This window comes from Oreochromis aureus, linkage group 23, assembly GCF_013358895.1.
Source record: "Oreochromis aureus strain Israel breed Guangdong linkage group 23, ZZ_aureus, whole genome shotgun sequence".
Lineage (NCBI taxonomy): Eukaryota > Metazoa > Chordata > Actinopteri > Cichliformes > Cichlidae > Oreochromis > Oreochromis aureus.
The window spans coordinates 31,266,268-31,293,619 of record NC_052963.1 but is presented as its reverse complement, the minus strand read 5'-3'; the positions used below and the strand labels follow the sequence as shown (position 1 = coordinate 31,293,619).

At 41.4% G+C, this 27,352-nt stretch overlaps 1 protein-coding gene across 3 annotated transcripts in view; it reads left to right on the top strand.

Moving 5' to 3' along the window:
* Window positions 1-27,352, top strand: part of pbx1b (pre-B-cell leukemia homeobox 1b) — a 65,216-nt gene that overhangs the window by 28,830 nt on the left and 9,034 nt on the right. For 2 of the 3 annotated variants that reach the window (XM_031757868.2, XM_039607198.1), the window contains exons 3-6: window positions 19,625-19,869; window positions 21,936-22,126; window positions 25,243-25,378; window positions 26,679-26,838. In XM_031757868.2, coding sequence (XP_031613728.1) covers window positions 19,625-19,869; window positions 21,936-22,126; window positions 25,243-25,378; window positions 26,679-26,838 — 732 coding nt within the window. The remainder of the gene's footprint in view (window positions 1-19,624; window positions 19,870-21,935; window positions 22,127-25,242; window positions 25,379-26,678; window positions 26,839-27,352) is intronic. The other variant, XM_039607197.1, reaches the window with a different exon arrangement.

Here is a 27,352-nt window from a genome sequence, read left to right as displayed (position 1 = left end):
GTATTCAGATCACAGCTCTGCTGACAGAAAGAGCAGGCTGCTGCTTATATGAGGAGACAGAGACTAGTAGAGGGTCTAAATCTCTCCCAGATTTACCTCAGTCCTCATTAACGCAGGAGCTGCTGCTCGTTACAGCTCGCGCCGCGCTGTATGTATAGCTTCTTATAATGCGATGCCAAAACTGAGCTGCAATGTAGGAATACATGCATCCACACAAGGTAACACTTGAGTGCATTTTTCAGTTAGTATGGGTTACATCAGTTAAATGCACTCCTTTTTAAGGAAGAATACATTTTTTTATATTTTGAATACATATATTCACGTCATTTTTTCACACTGGTAACATTTCCTCAACACAGAACCGCTGAGATCTGGGACCATACTGGCATAAGTGTATCAAGCAGTTAAAACCGATGCATGCAACATGTCTGACCGTGTCATTGCGGTTACAAGTGCTGCAACTGGTCATACTTTAGATTTAGATTCAGATAACTATTAATCCCAAAGAAGGCAATTTGTTTGCAGCTTACCCACACAGCTTAGAGAACTAGCTTTGTTAGATGTACTTAAAACTTTTTCTAATGAATTCATTAAATTGAGAGCAACATCAATCAAAGTGTAAGCCTGTGTATTTAAAAACTGAACATTAACTACAACTCCCAAGATGCAATTAGGTGAAAACCATCTGATCTTTGAGCTTAAATTACTTCTAAGTGCTCCAGTAATGGCAGCTGGAAGCTGGGAAGAGCCATGTTGCGGTCTTTCACAAATAGTTTTTTGAGATGTGCCACGCAACCATATCCGATATCAAATGTGTTTGCCAGTGGCCACAGTGGAGAGCAGTATGAAAACACAGCTATTATATAGAAGGATGAGGGCAGGTGGAGATATGGTAATGCTTAAAAAAACAGAAGAATGATGCATTTTCATGGAGATGCTGATAGTGTCGTAGGCATGAAAAGTGCTTCACGTAGCCGAGCAACAATGAAAAGATGTAAAGTGTCCAGCTCTTTTATGACCTACACGTCACACAGTGAAGTGCATGTGAATGTCTGATCATCAAAGTGATGCGGACAGAATCCAGAATTGTTAGATAGTGAAAAGTTAAAATGCAGTTTCTTCTTTTAAATACTACCTTAAAACTTATGGGATCCTTTGTCCATAAATTTGGCAAAGGGCGACATAATTTCCTGTTTTGTCAAAGCAATTATGCTAAAAACTGCCCTGGTCAATTATAGTTATATTAATAGTGGATCACATGACTGGGTGGAACGTCAAAGGGCTCTGTTGTTGCCACGAATCGACTAACAATTATCTGCAGTTTTCTTCATCTTTACAGAGAAATTTATTTATCGAGCATTCGTTCAGGCAGTTGCAGCAGATCAGCTGATCTTAATAAAAGCCCGCATTAGTTGATGTCTCAGCTGATGCCCTTCTATCACGTAACTGGCAAATTTTACAGTGGGCCCCCTATTTAACCTGCTTTTGCCTCCCTGCAGTTGCATCCGCAAGCCACTTTGCAACCCGCCTCCACCCCTGCTACCCTTTTTAAGTTGTGTCCATCAGTCCTATCTGTTGTCAGTGATAAATTTGCTCTGTTCTACACCAGGTGGGTTTTACGTTCCCGTATGCACACGGAAGGGCAGAAATGTGCGCTGTCTTGTCGTCTAGACCTGCATGTGCAAAAGGAGCAAGATCCCAGAACTATGCAGCCAAATATAAAGTACTACAAATGGAAAGATTTAATGTCTTTTGATTTTAGTGGTCCTGACTCAGCTGCGTTGTTGGTTTCATCATGCTCACCAACTTCGTCCCAAGGTGGAGCATTTAGCAGCTTGGGAGATGGTGAAGATCAAAAAGGAGATAGAAATGAGTTAATACTGAACAGAATCATGACACTAAATTAATGCTAATCTTCTTTTTGTTCTGCGGGACGTGTAAACAGTTTCCTGTTGGTCATCCATGAAATTTCTAAGATGGTACGTCATTGCATAGTGTCTATGCTAACAAGTGTCCAAAAATCAGTTAGCAGCCCATCAAAACAAGCTGAATAAAAAGATGAGGTATTCTTTGGTGTCTGAAATATAGATATAATAGCTCATATTAACGGCGGCCTTTTCAGCACAAGCACTACATGGTTCCTGCAGGGCTTTAAGACTCAGTTCACACTCAATCATCTTTGTCTGCTGTCCTCACTTCACTCAGACTTTTTCTGAGCTCGTTTGAGTGTGCGTTTTGTGTTGAAAGACAGAGCGTCTGAGTGGCTCTTGTTTACCAAGGCTGCATCCGGGGGAGTTTAAGTCTGTTATTGATTAGGGAGCCAGAGTGCATCTGAGAACTGATGTTTTGTGAAGCTTCGGCTGAAGAATAGCCCGTGTTGTGTCGAGAACTGAAAATAGCCCATCAGCGCCTAATCAAATTAATGCGTACTTGCTGCTGCCAAGATCTAATTTAGCATGCTGGAGAAATGCACAAAGACACCAAATGACACAGGATGAAAAGGGAAAATATTAATTTGAGAGGGAAACAAATATCCAACAGGGGTTTAATAGATTCCTGGAAATGTAACAGTGATGCTGCCCTGCTCATTCATGATATCGCCTCGGCGCACAGGAAAGAGCAGGTGCAGCATTGCAGAAAGGTCGAGGTTGGGCTTTGTGAATGTTGGCCAGCTACTCTGGGGCCTGGGAGATGTCCACAATAACAGACCTTTTTTATGTCCTTTTTCTCACCCAGAGATGCTCCGCTGGCTCTCATTGCAATTAAAACCAAGTGTCCATCAGTGGCTATCTCTGCTCTGTGTGGCCCATATGTTTGGGTGCTGATAGAGCGTGGATTACTCTGTTTGGGACACAGATAACAGGCTGTTTATAACCTTGGCAGAGTCTGGGGCCTAATCTGGCAGGAGCATATTTCCCCTTGCTCTCTGATAAAGGCCTGTTAGCAGCTTTATCACACGGGCAGATAGAAGTCGAGCCAGAGCGAGACGAGCACAGCTCTGAGCCCAATCTGGCACCACACACACGGTTCTGCCGCTTTATTTTTAGAAGCCTTCTCAACCTCCCCCCAACACACATACACACATTTACACAAACACCAGCCCCGCTCCCTGTCAGAAAGAGCAATTAATTTCTACATCTGCCTTCTCGAGCAACACAAGGACCAACAAACAAATTAAAAGGACAATGTCCCCATTCATCATCATAGCATTTGGAGTTGCATTATGAGAAAAGAAACGAGAGCAGCGAAATGGAAGCCATTCTCTCTTATACATGTCATCATGTTTGCTGTAGTTTGTTATATATAATGTAGCACCTAAACATAATTAGTCTTAGCCTGCATTTATGGGAGCTATTCTTTATGTATGAATGGCCATCTCAGTTCATTTAAATAAAAAAAACCCCATCCCTGTCTAAATAAAAGGGATGGGGTTTTATAGCCTGTTTTCCTGCTTATACGTCTAAGTTGCTCTGGGATACGTGCAGCCTTGCTCTGCTATTTTCTGTATCCCCATCTTGATGGCTCTGCGTAGGCACAATTAGAGAGAGCACTCCTTTCACAGCCAGAGAAAATTGTCGTCCTCTGTAAATTGCTTTTGCCGCAGCTTAAAGAAGATCTCTTGTTACCCTCTCATTCAGTCTTTCTCGCAGCCCGCTCTCCCCCTCTTTCAGGAAAATTGCTTTCTCGCAATCAACAGATTGCTTGCTGCACTTAGGGGTAAATACAGGTAGACTAGAGCATTAGCATAACATTATTCAGACAAGTGTCAACCTCTAGGCAGTTAGCGCTGCATCTAAGCTCAGTGTGAGGTGAAATGAAGTGCTACAGAGTTGGAGGAGCTGCTGCTGCTGCTGCTCATGCCGAGATTTTCCGAGAGGAGGCTGAATCGGCCAAAAGTGTAAGAGTAAGATGAGATGATGCACTTAAGTGTTTCTGCACTCAAAAAGGGGTAAAAAAAAAAAAAAAAACCACGAGTCATCTTAAAGGAATTGAAGCATGGAAATGTGACAGCGAATCTTGCTTCAAGGTGACTTAACGTGTGCAGTTTACTCCCTGTCAGGCTGCTGGAGGAGTCAGATCCTGGACTCTCTGGAGGTCTGCAGCATGTAGGTCACACCGGCCTCATCATCCAACTGCAAACCGTGCAGGATACAGGCTTTATTGGTGCGGTGGTGATATATGGCACGCTGACACGAGGCTGGAGACAGAGCTGGATATTGGACCAGTCCTGCTACAGAATAATGTTAATGCTTTTTTACTCGCGTCGGTTAGCTCAAATTAACCTCACAAGCAAGAGTCTAATTAAGTTTCCTCATTGAAGCTTAACACCACTCCTCTCGTCTGTGGATGATTTGATCCCCTCTGTCCTTGGGGATGAGCTGCGAAGAGCAGCAGGCGCGATCTTTCACCGAAGGAGACACCCTCTCCGTCCTCTACTATTACTCCACCCTGTTCTCTGTTCTTTCTTGATTGACAACAGGGGTTCCTTCTGACCTACATTTGCATCTGCTCCGTGACCCAAAAAGGGCCCACGTAATGAGCTGCTTGGTCATTTTTTTTTTTTTTTTTTTTTGTAAATCCCCAGCACTCAACTTGTGTGGTTGTGTTTCGCTGTGTTGTGGTAGCAGTGTCCCCAGGGCTTTGTGTCTGGAGCTGCACGGCTGCACAAAAGCACCGTCCCATCCAGACGCCTGCCTGCACGGTCACCCAGGCCATTCTGGGTCATCTGATTACTCTTCACGGTGATTACTAATCAGGGGCTCGTGCTAATATTGCTCAGACGCTGAAGCGAAATCATCACTCAGATCTCAATCTTATTTGTCAGATGCTCTGTCATCAGTTTTCCTGAAGTGTCTTCTCAAATGTGGCAATAAAACCAAAATCCATTCAGAGTCGTAGCCATGCAGAGCACCGGGTTGTAATATAATCTGACTGTGCAATGAGCCTGTTATTGTTTCCTCCCAAACACCGGGAACAGTCATCTCTGGCAGCAGCTTGTACACAAACAGAGAGAGATCCCCTGGGATCCTAGTGTGGATTCCACGAGCGAGTGTGAAAGCCGTTTGCTGCTCCCAAGACATGCAGCGAATGTTAGTGCAGCACAACCTGTCTGATAAACACGCATCATGACATCAGAAATATGAACATTTTCTTGATAAAGATGCTTTGTCAAAAAATAGCTCTGAATACACTGAAGTGTACTTAGAGAACAAATGGCCTCTTTCTATTCTTACACAGCACTGTCAGATTGGATATATGAGCTGTACAATATTGCTAATGTTGTAACATCTTATTGAATAGACAGACATCACACAAATACCTGCATGCATATCATACATAGAAATAGTGAAGTGATTGAATTTAGCTCCAGCAGAAATATAAATTTAGACTCCGGAACAACCCTGGAACTTGTTTCCTGGTTTCATTTCCTGTCTCTTCACTGTGGGATTTTCTCTTATCAGCATGCGTTATATCATGTGAATAATCTCATTTTCCTGCAGCTTTTTTCGCAGCTTTCATAATGAGAATTTCCTACAATCCTGATTTTGATGAACATTCTCACTGCTGTAAGCGTTCCAGAGAAAAACCATTCCTTCTTGGAGGAGAGAAGAATAAGACATATTCACCTAGAAATTGCTTCTCTTTTTATTCATTTCACTCCTGCTTTAGTCCACCTCATTTCAGATATTACTGCTCCCATCTGTGCTGAACAATCAGAAAGGAAGCCTCTTTTGTGGCTCTCATTTTCCTCAGGCCTGCAGTCTCAATGACATAATGTTGTGCACGGGCCTCTGCAGGGCACGTCTTGCTATCTCTCACTGTGGATTCACACTCAAGTAGCTTCACTGTTCCTGATATGTAAAATACCAAATCCTATTATTTCTTCGGCTAAATAACACTGGTCCCAAAGGCGTTGTGTGATGTTTTAATGAGAGCCCCGATTCCCGATGCTCAACGGCATCTTCTCCTCTGCATTTCCTTAAACTGCCAAGTAAGAGCCCCATTAATAATTCAGCTCATTAAAGTGTGTAATTAATCTGGAGCTGTGTAACAGGGAGAGACTGGGGCGCAGGGAGAAAACTCGCCAGGGGGGCACAAGAGAAACATTGGGCTAAGAGACACAGCACACCCGCTGTGATGGAACCAGTTTCCCGGCATACAACCAGTCCTCCTGCATCATTTATCTGGCAGGAAAAAAGCCACAGAGAGGCGCCGCCGCTTCTGCTGCTACACCCCGAGACATCTTCAGGCAACTCAGCCAATCAACAATTCAGCACGGGTACACACAGGGGCAGGCACTCTGTGGACTCTGTGCTTGCGTGCATGTCCTTGTGAATGTGGAGAATCTGTTCTGGTGTCTGTTTATTGAAGATGTAGGAGGTCAGTTTCTTGGAAGGCGGTTTAAGTCGCCACGTACGTCTTGCAAAATATAAATCCAAATATCTAAAAGTTCTTTTTTTAATTCAAATGATTGACTTAGTCATAATTAAAGAGCCGCGAATGTTATATGTTACTACGATATTTAAGGTAAAGGTTGAATCATTGTTCAGTGTTTTACTGGCATGTAAATATATTATGCTTTAACAACACAACACAAAAATTATATTTTTGAAGTCATATTTATGTGTTTGTGTGCATATTACCTTCCCAATTTAAAGTTTCTACCTTTTTAACCATTAAACATCAGATATGTTGCTTTGGTTTGTGATTATATAGTCTGTGACTGGAAGCTCAGCTGTTTCACAATGCTTTTTTACATTAGTGCTAATACTGCTCCACAAAGCCACTTCACACAGTCTGAACTCAGGAGATGAACTTTCCACTTTGGAAATTTTCAAATTTGTGGAGTCAAAACAAATAAAATATCACGTGCTCTCTATGTAGTTATTGTAGATGCTCAGAGCTAAACCCAGTTAATTCACTGTTTAAGTAATTGAGGCTCTTTTTGTACCACCTAGATGAGAATTTAAAAAAAAAAAATCATATGAAAAAGTCTAATTTGCACTGAAGAAAACTAATAAATGTAGTCCTATTAAATGATGCTAGCTGTATGCTAACTACATAATTTATTCACAACTAATATTATAATAATATAATTATACTAGATAGTCTTTGCAAATAAAAGTATGAAAGAAGCAGGAAAAGATCTCAATGAATGTCTTTTGTATGTTTTCAAAATTGTAACATTATGGTCAGCTACTACTATGACCACCCTCCTACACCTCTGTCTGTTTTAGCTTTAGCAGTTAATGCTCAACCAAAAAAACCCACCATGAATGTAAAGTGCCTAACAATCCATTTCCTCAACGTCATTGTCACTTCCTGTAGTTACACGTTTGACTTTTCAAGGTAGTATAATTTATTCAAAGGAGCTTTCATGTCAAAAATGCCAAGGTGACATTCAGCTGACTAGAACGGAAGCATTTCCTGCACATATGTTCATAGGTGCATTGACATTTACATGCTGCAGAATTACAAAGTTTGTCACACTGACTGATAACACATTAGTCGCATCACCAAAATCAGAAAAAGATGCCGTATTGCTGATTTGTAGCGAGAAACTACTCTTCAGCTCTCACACCAAACCTCTCTTGGTCACAGTTCAAGGAATCCTTACAAAAAATGTCTGTTTATTTGATGTGTTTATGAAAAATACTCCTGATAAGCCGGTGTGAGACTCACTGTGTTGGCCTCAAACATCAGTGAGGACTCTGAGAAAAGCAAAAACCTGGAACCAGATGATGTGAATAATTTATGCTTTGAAATGGACGTGAGATAATTTATCAAATTTATTGCCAGTTAATTTCATTTTCATCAACAGATTAAATGATTTTGTCACTTCTAATAGTGTCCCGCTCATTACAGCATCTTTATCAATCCTTTTTAATTGTAATTTAGGCGGATAAAACTTAAACTGTGATGTATGACTAGCAGCCTCTAAAAGCTACTTTGTTATCACATTGTGTTGAGAGATTTCTCAGTTAGTGAACCAATTTTTGAATAATGCGGTATGTTTAATTACATCGTAGAGCACAAATATTTATCAGGGATATTTGCACAAATATCTGTGGACTGAATTTGTTTTTAAGTTACAAAACTCAAAGGATATTTTCTCCATAGAGGGGTACTATCATCAGTTCTCGAAGGCACAAAGCCCAAACAAGGCAACTGAGGTGATATTTGTGCTGTTTGCTTTCAGATGTTTCAGGTAGACCTCAGTAAACAGTGGCATTTACACTCAGCATGCCTGCTGCCACTCACGAGCCCTCAGCTGCTCCAGATGTGGCTTAATTTACTGCGACTTGGCTAATCATGGTGATTAAGGATTAATTACTGTTAATCACTTTTACATAAACTGGTTGGCGGTAGGAGAGCTGTGCTCTGAGAAACATGCCACACATCACTGTGTGCAGTCAAATAGATGGAATGGGACAGAGCTGGAAGCTGCCAGGTCTCTCAGTCCCGGGTTTCTGTGCATTTCTGTTGTAGCTTTTTAACTCCCGAGTTCACCAGTATAAGGAAGTCAGCCTCTAAAAATCCTTAATTCTGGTCATGTGGTGCCAGTTTGGTTTTTACTGCATATGTGGGGATTGGTTAAGTCTCGGCATACCTAAGCGGGAGCATGCTTCTTAGTAACAGGAGAGACGTTGTCAATATTCAACACAGCAGTTGTGTCTGGTCAGCTGAGGCTAAACAGACACTGCTGGGCCGTGTGACTGTCCTGCTACAGGAGATAAGAATGTGAAGGAGCAAAACCACTGTGAGTTCTATTAACACAGACTGACAAGGGAATCACAGGGACATCAGGGGGTCCGCGATGAGGCTGACAACAAAGCCGCTGCGCTGTGCTCGCATATTCCTCCCCCCCCCCACCTCCCCCCCACCCCCCCCCCCACCCCCGCTCCCCACCCCTCCCGCACAAGCTCAGGGTGGCAGTGTGGTCACCTTCCCTCCTTGGCCTGGTTTCACACTGTGACATGCTCGTCTGCTCTCCTGAAGGAATGGTTTTAATAAGGTGGAGCAGATCAAGGCGACTGTTAATGACATGGCAGGCCCAGTCAACACAGTGCCTGAGGCCCTGGATGGCCCCAGTCTGGTGCATGCTGCTGGACGCTCAGTGTCTCATGTGGGACACTTAGAACACTTGTCTGGATGCTCTTTAACTGCTACCCATCCAAGTGTCGGATGAAAAAGTTCCACAGTGGAGTGAACCCAAGCAGATGGGCTTATATTTGTGCCTTTGTTACTGATATTTGTCAGTTTAATTTTCTCTGCAGGATCAAATACTTATGAACTGAAAGCACATGATCAAAAGGTACAACATTATAAATGCAAAATGGCTGTGTTTTAATATAATTTTAGAGTATTTTATAAATTACGCTAAGGTGTTACATAGAATATATTAAAGCTTTGTGCGACATGGCAAAGTGACAGGATAAGTACAAATTTTATAGGCTTGTACAAAAAAGACTTTATAGTCTTTAGAGCTAATTTACACTTTCATGAACACAGCATAAAGGGTTAATCTTTTTATATCTCACCAAAGTTATAAATAAATTAAGAACAATATTAAGGCATTGCTTTTCTAATTGATATTAGTGTGTTAACACTACCAGCTGTAGTCACTAGCTGTCTGCTGTAGGTGGTTTAAGTCACTAAGCCTAAGTACCGGTGCCTTTAGGTGCATTTTTAATGCAGCTATCTGACAAAGAGGTCCTGAATAGTTATCTAAGTCAGTACAGGGGCATACCTGCAGTGTTTATGTGTGCAGCTTCCAAACCAAACTCAATAGGCTCAGCTAATAACACTTCACCCACTTGACCAAATATGGCCACTGCTAACTCGGGAAAAAAAAAAAAAAGATACTGACAGCCATAATACTACAAATCAAGTCACTGAAGCAGGACTTAATAACCCAGTGGGTATTTTATATCATAATGGCTACATCTTTTACAGCATATGATCGCATGTAGAGTATCACAGAGGACATCAACCAACTTTGAATCCTCATGCCACCCACAACAAAAATAGAAAGTCAGTTATCTTCTCTGGCATCAGTTTTCACCACAAGTCCATTAGCTGACCAATAGGAACACAGTGCACTCCTTTGTATGCCACATGGCAAACAGACAAGCAGGCTAAAGAATAAACCAGGTCTCATTTATAAGCTTTTTTTTCCAGACAAAGAAAGCAAAGAAACACTACAGTTTGTTTGCATTGTTCTCATTGAAAGTTGTCTCTTATAGCTCCTTTTTAATGACATAATACTTGCAAGGATTGCTCGGGAACCAGCGTACATCTGTCTCCAAGCCAATTCAATGCAGCAGTTTATGGTATTCCTCTTAATTGCCTACACTGAACAATGACGGTGTGTGTGTGTGTGTGTGTGTGTGTGTGTGTGTGGGCGGGGGGGGAGCTCAAACTTTGTCTGCACCTCATGATCTCCAACAGTGGGATTTCAAGATGCTTTGTTTAATATAATCAGATATATTGAAATATTCTTTGGAAAAGTAACTTTCACCATTCTTGGCTCAGTAGATATTAACAGAAGTAGATGGAAGCCCGAGGCTGTCAGTGAATTAATTCATCCTGGATGCTGGGAGATTAGGTCAAGCATTTAGTTTTGCTAAAAAAAACATTTCTTTTTTTCTAAAATGTCAGAAGAAGAACAAATGATACTAATAAAAAAAAAACTGTAAATTTGAAGTGGTAAGTTTTTGTCTGCTGTAGTGAACCCTACGGTGTTATTAGTGGCCCTACGACCTCGGTGGATCCAATTCTAATTCCCTCCATTAGTGGTATCAGTAGACGACTGGAGTGTGTGTGATCAGGACTTCCTAACAAAGACAATGCTGCTTCTTTCTCTTCTGAACTGGTGGTGACAAAGCAGAGGGGCCACATGGTGGATGAGAGAGCAGCGGAGCGCTTTAATGTGAAGGCTGTCAGCTCCACTCCCCTTGGTTTTCACCTTCTGAAGAGCACGAGGCCTTATCGGTTTAATTGACTCTTTATCTTTTTGTTAATTTCCCCTTTAGCGCAGTAACTCCCATTCTGCCTTTTGATATGTCATTTTACACTGGCTTTTGCGTGACTTACAGGAAGTGTCTGTATAGATTAGTATATTTCATGAAAAGGCAGATTTCCTTTTAACAACACCGTAAAGGAGCTCAGTTGCCACTTAATTGTCGCCATTGTCCATTAACCTCTTTGATATTGTCTGTTAACCTTCCTCACTTAAAATGAATTACGAGACTTTATGCATTTAAAGCAGTAAAATAATTTTATTCTTCACACATCCCAAAGCACTTTTTGTGCATATCTTATGAATGAAGTATAATTTTATATCACTGGCAGCGATCCTTGAGTCCTTACAAAGGCAAACAGAGGGGACTTAAGGAGAGCAGGATTTAACAGTTTGATGCCTGTCGTCTTCCTCCTGGTGTATGTTGGTTCTCTTTCCATTCCAGTACACTTGCGACTGTATAATGAATTATGCCGATGTTGAATTAGCATGTAGCTGTCGCTTCGGCTCTGGTGCCTGCCTTGTGACAGGACCACCACAGCACAGGCTTGTGTAGAGAGAGGGGGCTTCTACTGTGATTTATTAACTGCTGAAACCACAATGAAGTGTGTCCACTGAAGCACCAATACAAACAAATAGGGCCAGTCACGTCACTGTAAATCCAGACAGACAGGCTCGACCACTGCCTGACCAGAAAGGGTTAATTATGCAAAAGCGTTTGGCTTTGACCCGACACACAGTAATGTTTTAAAGAGGGACTGTTTAGTGCAGGATTACACCACTTTCTGTTTATCACTTTAAAAATATAGGGATTTTATTCACATGCAGATTTTCTTTGAGAGCTCCAAATTAATGATCCAGTTGTTATTTTTCAAGCGAAGAGAAGATAAGAATATTTTTACAGTTGCGAAAAATGTAAAACCTACTGAAGTTAAAATATTTTCACAATGACGTAAGTTAACAACAACCACAAGTACTACTGGATTTTTCTTGTCTTCTCAATCGGTCACGATGACGCGTTTGCTTGGTGGAATGTTTCTGATTAAAAAGGGCTACTGAGTGACTGCAGTCATAAATAAATGGCACAAATAAATAACCATATTTTTAAAATGGCAGTATTCCATGTGAGATGATGACATTAGCATTCACTTGTTTTTTTCAGGCACTTTCCTGAAGTGCAATTAATCCGTGCCTTGTCCTAGCATGACTCCCTCTGCTAGACGTCATTCACAACACATTACTGTTTAGCTCACGCTTTCAGCACCGCGCATACACTAGCTTATATTTTATGATTCATTTATACACAGTAATGTACACCGTTGATACAGTTCCTACAGCCAAGTTTACAATGGAATATCATTTGAATAAAACGAAGTCTCTGTAGGTACAAGATAAGGCTGTATTTTAAAGCAAATTCTTAACATACATAACGAAAATTATCCACAGCAGTTTACTGTCGTATTGCCATAAATAATTTCTGCCAGGCCAGAGTGATAAGCCAACATAACTGCAAGTTTTTCCTGGCCTTTCTGTTTTGGTCTCATCCTTTCAGCATGATTTGAAACTTTTATCTAGCAGAGAGAAGAAAAGCATAGCCTGTAAACTAGAGCCAGCATTTTTCAGTTGACATTTGCTTATTACTAATAAATTGTTATAGATATGGATCGACATGAAAACTTTCTGGCTAGTTTGTCCAGCAGAGGGACTCCATTATTCAGTACGCTCAGCTCTGTCTGCAGCACATGTAGCAGAATAGCATCGTAGCTGTACAGATGTTGGAGCAGTGTAGCTGCCATATTTCATGCATATGCATACAGAAAAGTAGTCAATATAGAGATACCGGAATTTTTTACTCTGATTAAATTGTGAAGTTTTCTATGCATTTTCATGTTACTGCGGACTGCTTGAAAGGTTTATTAAAACTTGAGCAAATAAAACCTCAGTAAGTTAAGGGGCATCAGATAGACTGGATAGAAAGATAAGATGGTGTTTTATATTCAAAATTAAGCAGAAGTTTGAATTTTAATAGGAGTATCAACCCAAATACATATTTACTCTATGTTTTCTGTGCACCACTGAAAAACTGATTGAAAACATGAGCGGCTGAAGTCTTTGCTGCCAAAGAGCTCTTCAAAATGTCAAACCAGGCAGTTGTTGATCTGCCTGGGCATGCTGTCACCTGACCGGTATCGAGTGTCACTTTTGGCTCTCTCTCCCCGTGCCGCTCCTCGTGACGTAACACTGCAGCTCACAGTATCTGGATGCAGAGTGGGAGGCCTCCAAAGGTCTCCACCAGTCTGAACTAAGGCATCCAATCTCTGTCAGAGGCCTTTATGTTTTACCGTCCATCTCGCTAACTATGACAGACCAGCCCAACGTCATTAATTAAACATAAGGCTTCCCCCCAATCACCCGATCTCCGTGACAGGCTGCCATGCCAACAGTCCCTGTCGACATGCCTCCGAAATCTAGAAGGGGATTACATATGGTAATGTTTTTTGACAGCCTGCCATTTGCCTCTGTTAATCTGATAGGATAAGATATCTGGACTGCAGAGCATGGTGTGCAGTAACTCTTTGAGTCTGATATTGTTATGCCACAAAAAAAAACTGAATCATTTTGAAGATGCAGGCAGTGTCCTGGAAGAAATCTTAATCCCCTGACAAGCTTTTGATACAATCCCAAATATTGTCACTGACTCAAAAGTATATTTTTAGACTTGGATCTGGCTTGTATTTGCTGTCAATTTTAATATTCCGCACATTCTTGAATCATATCAAGTATGGTGAGATGATGTGACAATCTATAATGGACCTGTGTCCTTCCATGGCATTTCTCCAAAGACACTAGTTCTGTTGCCCCAGGCTACCAGCCCACTTTCATTTTGCCACGCTTCGTTCTCCGTCAGAGGGAGAAGACGGGTTATTCTCTGGTCTTTGTTCAATTAAGACCAACCCCAAACTCAGAGCCGCTCTGAAATGGCGCATCTCTGTTGCAAGTTGTTCAATTAATATTTTAATACCCACAGACATCTTCATGTAAGGCCATGAGCCAGTCTTCTCGAATGACTAATAAATGGGAAACGGAGAATGTTACACATGTGCTCGCTGAAAAACAAGCAACGTGGGGGGAGCGGGAGGAGGTTTAGGCAAGCTGCTCTCCCCCAAACAAGGACGTTAATCATCTCCGAGCATGATATTCCGAGCTTACCCTCAAAGAGCAAAAGCTTTTTCCCTCAGCCTCGCGGAAATGAAATAAATATTCCCAGAGAAACGACCAGACAGTTAAACATCCACCTCTCCAAAAGCCAATTGCCCTGGGCTTTTATTAAATATCGATTTGATTTGTAAAAGGCCAGATGTTGGGAAGTTAAACAAATGTCATGTTCTCCCATTCCAGTTTACTTTTCTTGTCTTCTCAGCCGGTGACATTTTGTCTCTCAGCGTGTACACAGAGCAGTAAAACCACCAACAGTCCTCTCCCAATCCATCCACACAGAGACACCATGAATACGTGATTCCTTCCCGGCAAAATCCTCTATTGTGCATCCGATTCATAAATTCATTAATAACAAAAGCTACTGTGGTAAAAAAAAAAAAAAAAAATCCCATGTTTTTATTAACGCATAAGCAAAGCAATAAAGCCTGGTGCGTGCCTCCTTGTGAGAATTGCTTGTCAACAACAGGAAGGGAGGGGGGGGGATAAGGCATCGTCTGACAACAAGCCATCTTTGAAACACCTCCAAGAGAGAAATGGCATCCATTAGAGACATACAAAAAAACGTGTGCTTGTCGACGACGAGGAGTGGGGGAAAATCTCACACACACATCCACAGATAATTGTTTATCCCTGAGAGAACCTTCAGTGTTTGTCTGCGGGTGGCTAAGTAAGTTCACCAGCACTATTGGACAGGGAGTGCCCACCAGACCCAAGGCTCGAAATACATTAGGATGAATCAATTAGGCTGCCATTAGCCAATAAAGTGGCCCTCACTGAGTCGTGTAATTATGACCCACAGCAAAGCCAATTTTATGGAGGCACATTATCCCTTTCTTTTCCTTATTAATTGTATTTGTTTGAGATAATCCCTCCATGGTTTTAATTATGCGCTTTAGGTTCAGGGTGGAAGAAATAAATCATCATTTGCTTCAATCACTTCCAAATACTCAGGTCTGCAGTTTTTTTTTCAACGTAAGGGAAGCTACCCATCGCGGGGCAATGACAGCACTGATTAGGCTCTTAAATTAAAAATGAATGCAGAAATCCAGATTAACCCCACTCAGAGCGAGTTCCCGTCAGATTCTGCGATAAGATGCCAGGAAGAGCTGATATTATAGGCAGGCAGCTACTTAGCTTGTTCCCAGCTCAGAGGACACTGTAAGTGTGACAATGTGCTGTCAATGAGGGATGACAGTACACAGCCAACATGGCGTAATGCATTGTTCCTTCCTGGGTCCCTCCTGACAGATGCTCTCCAAGACAGCTGGATCAGCAGCAAGAATGGAGCTGGGATACGAGGGGAGGATATGATATGCGGGCTGATTAGCGAAGGTATACACGTGTCAACAAGCGAGGCCTGGGGATCACGTCAGTGTTTGTGTTAATTGTCAGTTTAAGACAGCGTTACCTACTGATTTTGAGCACAATGCAGGGCTTTGAATAAGCAGCATTGCTGGATGTAGTCGTTTTCTTTCCATTTGTCCATGACCTTTCTTATTCGTAGAGAAAAAATGTCAGCCTGCTAGAACTTTTTCTGTTTCCCATCCAAGAGATCTCCTAAGAAATGACCTTCTCTGCAACAGGCACTCTTCTAAGACTGATGTTGGAGGAGCTTCAAGCCAAGTAAAATAAACACTTTGAATGTTAAGCTGGAACTTGGCAGACATGAACTGAATCATTTTTGTGGACACAGGGAATTTTTATGTTCCATTTTCATTTGACAGTCTAGACGTTTTATGGGTTAGGGAAGAAATCTAGTCTAGGACTTTTGCCTGAAACATCTGTGAAGACATGCTGGTGTTCTCTGGACTTTTACTCTTTATTCCTGGACTTGGGAAGCAGGAGACGATATCTTGTCCCATATGCTTTATGTAAATTTTAAAAAGATCATTTTTATTACAGATGCACCAAATGTAAAGTTCTGGGCCAATTTCGGAACACCCAAACTGGATTATAGTTTTTGTCTTAGCCACTTTAGAGATGTGTCACACATTATGTTGTCTAATGTTTATTCTTCTGTAAACCTTTGCTCAAAAACAGTCTGTACTCTGCCATATACAGTACTCTGTGTTTGGCTTGTTTAGTGAGACACAAATACACAACAGCGGCAGCACAGATTACACGTTTCACAGTTTTACTAAGATTTAGGTGCTCTGTGACCATCTTGGATTGTGAAGCCGAGGTTGCTGGGGGTTCTCCAGCTTTCCGAGTTGGAGATTGAGGGGGCATTCCAGTTCCCACTTAAAATTAATCAGGGCATTCGTTTTAGGGTTACTGTAGTCAGTAATCTCAGGCAGCTGTGCCAAACAGCAATATTTTTGTTAAATTAACAACAACATTTTATGATATCCATGTAATAAAAGCACATTCCCAGAACTTTCATTGGGAAACCAGAGAATCCTGGACTAATGTTGTGTTCTCCTGCTTTGCTAGCAGTTTAATAAATAGTGAATAAACTGAGTGTCTCATTAATAATAACTAATAACTAACCAACTAAATAAGGCACAATTAGAAAGCATTGGGGTTTTTTGCTGATTTTGGTCTTCATTCCCTCCTTTATCCCAATGAAACAAAGCAACTTCATAACTGATGAGTTAATGAGTGGTTTTAAAATCTAATACATCATCACACTGTCTGAACAGTTAACTAGAGCAAAAATGATGTAACAAAACAGAAACACCGGCCATTGCCATCATTAATTAATCAAATAGGTCCACTTAAATATCAATCTTCTACTTACAGAGCACATTAACGGTCTTTAATTTTGAAGAGGTGTTATTTAAATCAACTCTTTACGGCTAAAACCCAGATAGATAGTTTCAGTATGGCTTGACCTATAAATCCTGCAACCTGTTTTCAGTTCAGTGTTACCATAATGTAAGTTGTCAGCCTTCTTTTTTCTTCTTTAAGTATGTACTGCTGTGAGATGTTTTCCTACTAAAAATTACTTCCAGAAAGAGCAGCTAGTCCATGGGATATTGTGGTGTGCTTCTATTTTAACACCCACTTTAGATCGGTATTTATGAGGTGGTAAATGTAGAAAAAGTGCCTCTCTGTACTGGTGAGCATTCAAGAGCCGTGGGAGCGGCAGTGGCGGCGGGGCCACTGCTGATGTACGTTAACTAAAGCAGACAGGCGGGTTTAGAGTTTCTGATGGAGCGGGTTTGATTGGGTCATAACGTGGCAGCAGTTCTGACGGTGTGGAGGTAAGGCGGGTGTGAAGCCATCTGAGATTTTCCCCTCTAAGCCTGTCTATACATTACTGGAGTGATGAAAGAGTCTTGGTAATAAGACAGGATGTTTGTACTGTCTTTCCATCTCAAGAGACGCCCCCCCCCCAACGCCGCCGTTTCTCCAATACTCCTCCCACACTCAATCTACCTCCCGCTGAGCCTATGGCCTGAAACCCTGACCTCTTCCACTCGCCAACAGTTGCCATATTTGCATTTCCAGTCCACTTAAAGGCAAAGGTGGGGGTGAATGTGGGAGCCCCCCTCCTCTTCCCCTACTAGTACAGCAGGCTTCATTCTCATCCCAGTGACCCCCTGCCCAGGCCTACCAACCCGGACAGCAGTCTGGGGTTAATGCACCAAGCACTCCCATTGTCTCTGAATTAATGAAGTGCTCCGTGCCTGTCCCTTCTCATTCAATGACAACGAGACAAATGACAAGTGGTATTGTTTTAAATGGCTATCGACACTCAAGGGGCGCAAAGTCACAGAGTCAGGGCTCCTGTTAGGTCCGATAACGGTAACACCAGCTGCCGTCAGAGTGCCTTCGATGTCCACTCTGGGGTCAATTTGAATGCTAGCAGCACAACGCTTCACACAGGAGAAGGGATTTTATATTGAAATGGATGGTTCTCAGATGGAGGAGGAAGAGTCTGAGCCTGTGTTTTCACCTCAGAAAATGGAAGGTGGGGACTTGGATGTCCTAAAGAATGGCAAGGGAGACCTCTAGTGGACAAGAGGAGTATTTAATCAGATTATTTACTGACGCTATTAATACATAAACCATACTGTTTTAGGTGTGAAATCAGCTCACACCTAAAACCCAAACAGGCACATACACAGCTGCAACTCTGAATGAGTGCTGTAAAGAATAATTACTGTAAAGAATAAATAAAATCATGGTGAAAAGATTAAAATATTTGGGGATCAGATCAGAGTGACTTTTCAGAATATTTCTTAAAAGAATTTCCACTTGCCTCAATGCAATTTCTACTTGATTTCAATGCAAAATTATAGTAAAATTGTACCCATTTTTTATCTTATTCCCAAAATGATCATAGCATTGTTTTGGAAAAACGAGAAATTATCTCAACCTACTCATATATAGAAAAACGTCAATATCTAAGGACAAACAAAGACTATTTAAAAAGGTCTGGGGTCCTTTTTGAACTGTAATGGGATGTATATGGCAGAGGATTAATCAGATTATTTGTTTTTTTGTAATCCATAGTTTATAAAACACAAAGTTGTTATAACTTTTAACCATGAATTTGGATTACTCTGTATCAAATGGGAAAAGCAGTTTTCTTTTGATTGTATTTGCTTTCTGCTTTGTTTGTTTGTTTGTTTTTAAATTAATGTTAATATCCATTTAAGGAAGAAAGGTTGACTAAAATAACAGGAAACAAAATATTTCTTCAGATGTCGTGTTTTATCAAAAAAAAAAAAAACTAACGACGTAACCCAAGAAAAAATAAACAAATTCCACAACCTAGAAGCTGGAAACAGGGAAATATTTGTCAAAACAGTTGGTGCTTATTATTCTGTCGGTATATTAACCAAATAAGGGGACTAATTACTTGAGCTCAAGTGAATCTGGCAGCCAGCTGAGCTGATTAAAAAAGGAAGTGTGGGTGACCAGAAGCCTGATGGAGAGCTGTGTGATTTTTGGGGGAAAAAGAGTGGACAGAATTGTGGAAAATATCTAAAACATGCAAATCAAAGAAGCTTATGTCTCCAAAAGGAGTGTATCTAATTTGATCATGAGAGCTTCTTTCCATAGATCGTCTTCAGGCCTGTCAAAGTCATTAATTTCTTGGGGTATTTGTGGAAGTAGCTTTGGACGAAAAACAAACGTGAAACCAATTAGGAGGTTGAATTTGAAAGTTGAATAGATAATGAGAGGAGGCAGCACCATCTTCAAATGTTCCTTTTTTACAGCAGACCCCATGTTTCTTTCAGTGAGGCAGACTTCAGTCTCCCTCAGCCTGTGTGTCTGTCTTTGTTATACTGCACGGCTCACACTGAGCTGGTGGATGTGTGGGTGCAGCTCAGGGGTGTCAGCTGCGCGGTTGACAGCTTGTTAAGGTGCATCACACCGCTGCAGGTGCGACCTTTATGACTGACCTCTGACCCTCTCCTGTCATCGCAGTGCTGAGCATTCGCGGCGCCCAGGAGGAGGAGCCCCCAGACCCCCAGCTCATGCGACTGGACAACATGCTGCTGGCAGAGGGCGTGTCCGGACCGGAGAAAGGCGGAGGTTCTGCGGCAGCGGCGGCTGCAGCGGCCGCCTCTGGAGGGGCAGGGGCCGACAACTCAGCAGAGCACTCTGACTACAGGGCCAAGCTGTCCCAGATCAGACAGATCTACCATACAGAGCTAGAGAAGTATGAACAGGTAAGAGCAGACGATGCACCTTAGACCAACACCTGACAGAGTGTGAAAATAGGGCTGTGATGTATAGAGATTTTCCACAGAACCGTAACACACTGATTTTTTGAAATAGTGTTTTCAGTGCACACACACACACCCACGTATGACCAGCTTAATGATGTTAGGGAGCTGTTATAACAAATGGAAATAGCCATGATAACCCTTTGATATGTTGGTTATTTTTTACTGTCCACATCCCAGCATAAGGCGATGCCTTAAAAGTGACTGGGTCCATTCACGAGGCAGTTTCCTGTGCATTTGCTGTGACAGCAGGACACACCAAAAGCAACATCGCAATGTGCACTTTAATGCAATTTTAGCTTGTCGTGCATCTCCACGTTTTTGTAGCCTGGCACGCACACCACAGCAGGGCTAGAGGCTCAGGTCTGCGAGCACGGTGGTCTCTAAAGGCATTTGTATGATACATAACTGCCAAAGCAAAGAGATTCCCAGACAGCACGGGGAGAAGGATTTCTGCAACAGTTGGAAAAGATGAAAAAGTTCTGTTAAAAACTTTGAAAAAAGGGATGAAGCAGTGATATATTCTGTGCCGCGAAGCCTGAAGCGACTCAAGTTTGAGTCAAGGTTATTGAGCTGTTTTGACAACAGTTCGATTAAGCAATGGCCTTAACTGCCGCTTAAAGCTGCTTTCAGTGTATCCTTAAAAGTCTTTAAATTAAATAAGGTCATAATGAAACATCTTATATGTACTTGTAAGAGCCCTTTAAACTTGAGATGCTGTTTTTATGTGAGACTTGTTCTAATACTTTTTATACTTTGAGTAGCTATTATTTTATGCGGTCCATATATCTTTCCTCGCGGATTTATGCGTAAACCACAAAAAACAAGCAAGTTTAAGGAGATGCACCTGGGGTGACTTGGCACGGGATGAAATTATTTGAAGGCAGCTTGTAAGCTTTGCCTTGTAAGATGGATCTTGAGAAGGTTCCAGTTTGATTTTAAAAAGTGTGAAACGTCATAGCAATTAAGCAATTATTTATTTTATTTGTCAAGTAAAATGACCAAAAATTTTCTTAGTTTCAGATTCTCAAATGTGGCAATTTGCAGGTTTATGTGTGATAGAAAATGGGATATTATGAAGTTCCAAAAGTTTGATAAGAAAAACATTTTATTTCAGGGCTTTCCAGCTCTGCACACTTTGAAGATGAGTCCTTCTACAGAAAGTACAAAATCAGTTCAAAAACTGATTATATATTGCTGAGCTGGTCCATCTTCCTATTTCTGCTTTTCCCTCCTGAACTTTAATCCAGATTTTTTACTCCTCGCTGAGGCAGGATCACTCTTAAATCAAGTGGCAACCCTTCGACTGTTTCCTCAGTACACGTCAGTAAGAATTCACTTTAGACTGTGTCTTTACCCCAGAATAGTCCATCATATGCAGCCTCTGTGTGTATTCCAAGTATAGTCTTGAAGGGATGCTTTAAAGGAAGGGGGTGATTTTCTCTCATTGCCTTGATAACCGATGCATTCATGACAATAGCATCCCTTTCAGATGAGGCGAGTAAGACAGATGAACACACAGATAGACAGACACAGACAAAGCCTGACACGGCGAAATCCAGGGAGAGATCGACAGGAGGAGAGGAAATAAAGAAGAGGCGGCAGTAAGAGGCGCGGAGTCGGAGTGTAATATCGTGGCAGATTCACGGCTGGTGTCACATGGGGGGGGTGCGATGAATAAAACGTTGTGGCATGTTCGTCTCTCAGGGTTGGCTATGCTGTAAAAAGTGTGTCTGAGAGGGGAACAGCTGTCATTGGTTCCTCTCAACATACTGCCATCACCATTTCTGTTAAATATGAAATATATCAGTGCTTATATTCCCCCTTGGCTCTGCGAGAAAGCTTGCCCCAGAACTACATTAAGAAAAGCGCACGATTTGTGAATTTTAAATACTCGATTCTGCGCGGCAAATTTGACAAATTGAGGTCTCGTCTGCAGTTTTGTCTGACCTTAAGTGAAGTGTGCTCTTGAATGTAATCCTATGTGTGTGTGTTTATCTTCCCTACAGGCGTGTAACGAGTTCACCACCCATGTGATGAACCTGTTGAGAGAGCAGTCACGCACGCGACCCATTTCGCCCAAAGAGATCGAGCGCATGGTGAGCATCATCCACCGCAAGTTCAGCGCCATCCAGATGCAGCTCAAACAGAGCACCTGCGAGGCCGTGATGATCCTGCGCTCCCGCTTCCTCGATGCCAGGTGTGTGCCTTTGCATACAGGTTCAGGTCGTACACAGCACACTGTGTGCTGCAAATTACAAAATCCTCTACGTGTGCTCTCCTTCTCTGCCTGATATCCATATGAATGGCTGATGTAGGAGGCCTATCGTGCCATAAACATGGTGTAACACATGCTGTTTACCACACATGCTGGACTGGTTTGCATGACTGGGTGCCATTTGGACTTGCATACCCAGCAACACTGGCCAATGAGAGCTCCGTGCATGATCCAAAACACTAACTGCTTCCCTTTTTTTAATGTAATCGCTTGTTCTCTTTGATGCGTGCTTTGGATTTGCATACATTTCTCTAAGGATAAATCTCACTCACAGCCTGAGTTGGAGGCATAACATTTAAATGAGGCATGCACTGCCTTACAAAGCTCCCTATCTATTCTCTTGCAAATGATTGTGGTGGTGCAGCAGCGAAGGGGAAGGGAGAGGAAGAGCTTTCGCTGGTTGAGAGGCACTGCCATGCTCAGCTCTGCTGATTAATCTACTGGCTGCTAGAGCCCATGCTGTGCACATTTACATATTCTCATGCAGGCTTTCGAAGCGGGGGACAGAGATTTTAGCACAAATCTCCTCACCGGTGGATCCACGGAAAGAGATTTTCCAGGGTTCCCCTCCAGCTTATGTAAAGCCCTCTTTAGACGTGGCACACGCAGATATGACCTGATGAGTGCAAGAGATGGAGGGGTCGGTCAACTCATGAGCCACCAGCATGTGATATCTGTCTGCTTCAAGGTGTGGTGTTATTCAAGGTGTGGTGTTAGCAGGATATCGCTGGATTCATTTTCATATTCAAAGCATGACAGAATGCGTGTTAGCATTTCCTGCCTTCTCTGTGCTGTAATGCTTTGTTAGCATGGTGTGAAACCGATGCTGAGGTTTTACATGGGTGTAAAAACACACACACACAAAACAGCAACATACAATAAGGTTGCAATAAAGTTGAAAATTCAGTTAAAGCTGTTAAAAATACAGGTGAGCTTTAAAAAACTATTTCAGTGAAGCTGCAGATTTGGTTTGTAAATGAAGAACATCTCAAAAACGTAACCACCAAACCTTTCATGAGCGATCGAAAAAGTCATCAAAAGCTTATAAACAGAGAGAATGTGAAGTTATGACTGATAAAGCCAGCAGTTTGAAAAAAGTTTGGTACCCGAGTTTCACTGTTGACACCAGAGCAGCACACATTTTTGACACATTATTTAAAACTGCTCTAAAATTGAAGCGTGGACCTCCATTTTTTTAACTGGGAACAGTGTCAAACGTGGCCATCGAGAGCATTACTACTGAACTGTACACTTCCTCTAAGCGTTTGGGAACATTGTAACATATTTCAGTTTGTAGTTTTAGTTTTGTCACCGGCAAATTCTTTATTTAGTTATTATTCTCACTAACTTCATCGCTGTTTTTAAAAAAAACATTGATCAACCCACTGTACATTACTATACTGCAGATATATCCTTTATCCTTGAAAACAGTGAAGTATTTAATAGCTAATTCCTCCTAGATAAGGTGTAATTAATAAAATAAATGCTAGAGCTGTTCCATATTTGCTGGTGTAATGCAGTCAGAATATCAGATTTTCACCACAAAGAAATTTGAAATTATATCATCAAACATAGAGATTACTCAAATTACTATTCACCTTTGTGTATTTTATCTTTTTTTTGTGAGTATGAATGCAAAAAGACATTCACAATTATTTATGATATGTTTAATTGACATCCCTGTGATAATTCTTGAGTTAAATGTTATGTTAATGAATGGGTTTAGGTTTAAACTGCACACTTTAAATCTGTAAAATGTGATTTCCATTTTTGTCCTTTAATTAATTATATATATATATGTATATTTATTTATTTTTTTAAAAACACTTGAGCAACAACTTAAAAATTCTGTCTAATCAGAGAGCAAGTATACAAATCCAGAGCAGTGTAGTCAGTATATTCCCAAAACAGTGTTACGGTTTAAAACTGAGCCCTACCCTGGCGGGTTTTAACTTCTGTATATGTGAATATTCAATTGGCAAACACTGCTATTAAACCTTTTAAAAAATAGAGACTGTGATTTCTTCTTTATCTCCCCACAATTAATAGTAGATATTGACTTAATTATTATGACCCAGTTATGTGCTTTTATTGCCAGCCCTAATGCTTTCTTCAGATGCTCATAAACAGAGTTGTAGTGCAGCAGTTCTGGGCCTAATTGTTCTCTTGAGTCCTGACAAAGTGTCTCAGTGCAAAGCTGCAGCTAAATTGAAAGTTTCTGGTGCAGCAGAGGTTTTCACAAAGGGGGGTAATGTACATCCAAATCAAGGCCAGATAAACCCGCAGAGACTGTGCTGGTGTCAAGCCAACATCACGGATGCTCGGCTTATAACTGATGACTGGCTTGAGTTGGTATCGGCGTGCTGAAAACCACTTCCTCCATATTAAAGCAACCACAATATTTAACAGGGTGAACTTGCAGAAATGTCATGTTTAAAAGTGAATCCAAGATCTCGGATAAAGTTACATTTGTAGTTGTTGTGCACATATTTTAGATTTTTCCAGTGTGACGTCCTCAGTTTTGGAGATGGCCACTGTAGAAATGACTGCCGTCTTATGGATACACTGGAACTAAATGACACTTGCATTGTGGTGCGTAAGTGCCAAAAATACATTTTAAAACTCAGCAGCAATGCATCTTTCCAGAAGTCATGACCTGATTACAGTAAGAATCCACAAACTTTGTCATGAGCTATTTTATGGAGGAACAATTTTCTTTCTGTCAAACTACAGACAATGAGGGTGAGGCTGGCTAACTAAAAAAAAAGACACGTCTATCCATCTTTTACAATTTCCCCGATTGTCTCGTCCCATTATATTTAAGAGAAAGCAAACATCTCTGCAGTGGAAAAGTCCCAAACTGTTACCTCGTGGATAAAGGCTGGAGGAGAAATAAGCAAATTTGATTTTGAGATCAGAGTGCTTATGACTTCTCTCTGTAATGATAGTTCCCCAGCATTTCTTACCAGTTCCATGTTGTTATCGTTGCTCAAAACTTAATTTTATCCCCGTTTGAACCTTCACTGTTCTCTTTGCAGACGAAAAAGACGAAACTTCAACAAGCAGGCGACAGAAATCCTGAATGAGTATTTCTACTCGCACCTCAGTAACCCCTATCCCAGCGAGGAGGCTAAAGAAGAGCTGGCAAAGAAGTGTGCCATCACAGTGGCCCAGGTACACCGCAGATCACCGCCACCTCACAGCACCTGTAGGAACACTGCCGTACACAGAGTAGCAGGACAAAGACGAGTTTTAATTTGAAGCTGGCGCAGAGCGTCTTGGCAAGTAACCTAATAATATGTTTTGTGACTGTCATGAGTACAGACAGCGCCTCTAATCTTTTAGCAGTGCCTTTCATTGAGACAACAAAGGACTTAAAGTATAAATACGCCTTGTCATGAGTCTGTAATCTCGTAAATCAAACCAGACAAAGCTATTTTTGACCAGTGACACAGTGTTCCTATTGAAGTAATGCAAGCTAAGCACAACTCAGCTGTCATAGTTCTTATTGATCTAATCTTATAGTGGATCACATGCTCTCACCACTTGCAACATAAATTCTAAATACAGTCCAAGTACTTTTACAAAGTGTGACACAAATGGTGAGAAATCCAGCATACTTTGTGCACGTATTTTTGGGGGGTAAACTAAGTGAAAATAAAATAGATTGAAGTTTACAATCGAACATCTTCGAGAAAGCAACTAATTGATTAATCTGCTTCCAGCTTGTGAAATTCAGCGCTGGGATCAGTTGAGGCATTTGATGATTAAATCTAAGGGTAACTTAACCAACATCTGTCTCATGGCGAGTGCGAAGACTAAAACATCTTTGCATTCCAGCACTCAGGTTGTTTCACTCCTGTGAGAGTTGATAATACGGAAAGCAATGACAACACCAAGGTAAACAGCAGTTTGTGTTTTGAATCCATCATTTGGGAATGGATTGTTTTCTCAATTGGTTTCATTAATTTCTAAGGAATGATTGGAGGGTGCAGCTGGGCCTGATTGTGGAAGCTGCTCGGTAGCCGAGTGATTTGTAGAGTTTCCGTTTCTTGGCCATAATAAAGGAGAATGTTTACCTACTCTGTGCATTGGAAACTTTGCAGGATTGATTTGGTTTTCATTTTAATGTTGTTTATCATTAGCGCTGGGATTACCCCCCCGGCTTCATCTGGGAGTCCATTAGCCGTAATGGGTGTTAGCGGATGTTGACTGATTGGTGCTTGCGTGAGTTCTGATGATAGCTGCAGTCATGGTGACATAATGAGACTGTTATTGGCAATCATTCCATTCTGGCACTAATGCAGATTCACAGCACCAGTCTGTGAAGCCCATACCTCTGACAGAGGCTCTCTGCAGTGTTTTGCATGCCATTAAGGCCATGCAAGCTAAACACTGCCATGGTTTTTCTGAGAGCCTCTGTGTGGTAATATGTCGTGACAATTAAACTATATTCTTTTGTTTGTCTGCTCAGGTTTCCAACTGGTTCGGGAATAAAAGAATCAGATACAAGAAAAACATTGGTAAGTTCCAAGAAGAAGCCAACATGTACGCTGCGAGAACTGCCGTGAATGCGGCTAATGCATCCTCACATGGAAGCCAAGCAAATTCACCCTCAACTCCAAACTCTGCAGGTGAGACAGGAAGTCCCTGGCTCTGCTCAGCTATTAGATATGTGCCTCCTCTGTGTACTACAACTTAGTCAATTTTAGAGTTTTTTCATTGCTGATGCTGGTAATTTGTAAAGGATCAAAAAGTAGATCCTGTCAGGCAAAGGCAGTTATACATAGAACATGCCTAAAACCTGACAAAGCACCATCGTTACTGCTGAACAGATTAAACATTTCCCCTTCACGACTCTAATTACCCCTCTAGAACAAAAATATGTCCGAGATTAGACAACCTGAACCCCGTGCCAAGTCTCCATAATCTCACTGTCCTCTTGTCTGGGTCTCAATTAATCCTGTTCTTCGTGTATGCTTATTAAACTCTGTATTCATCACAGTCTCCTCTGACACTCTAAGGATAAGTCTGGTAGTATTCTACATTTTTCTTATTTTTGGTGAATAACAGTGAAAAAAGACTAACAGTGAATTGATCCCACTTACTTTTCTTGTCGAGCCACATTATTGTACAGAGATGATTAAC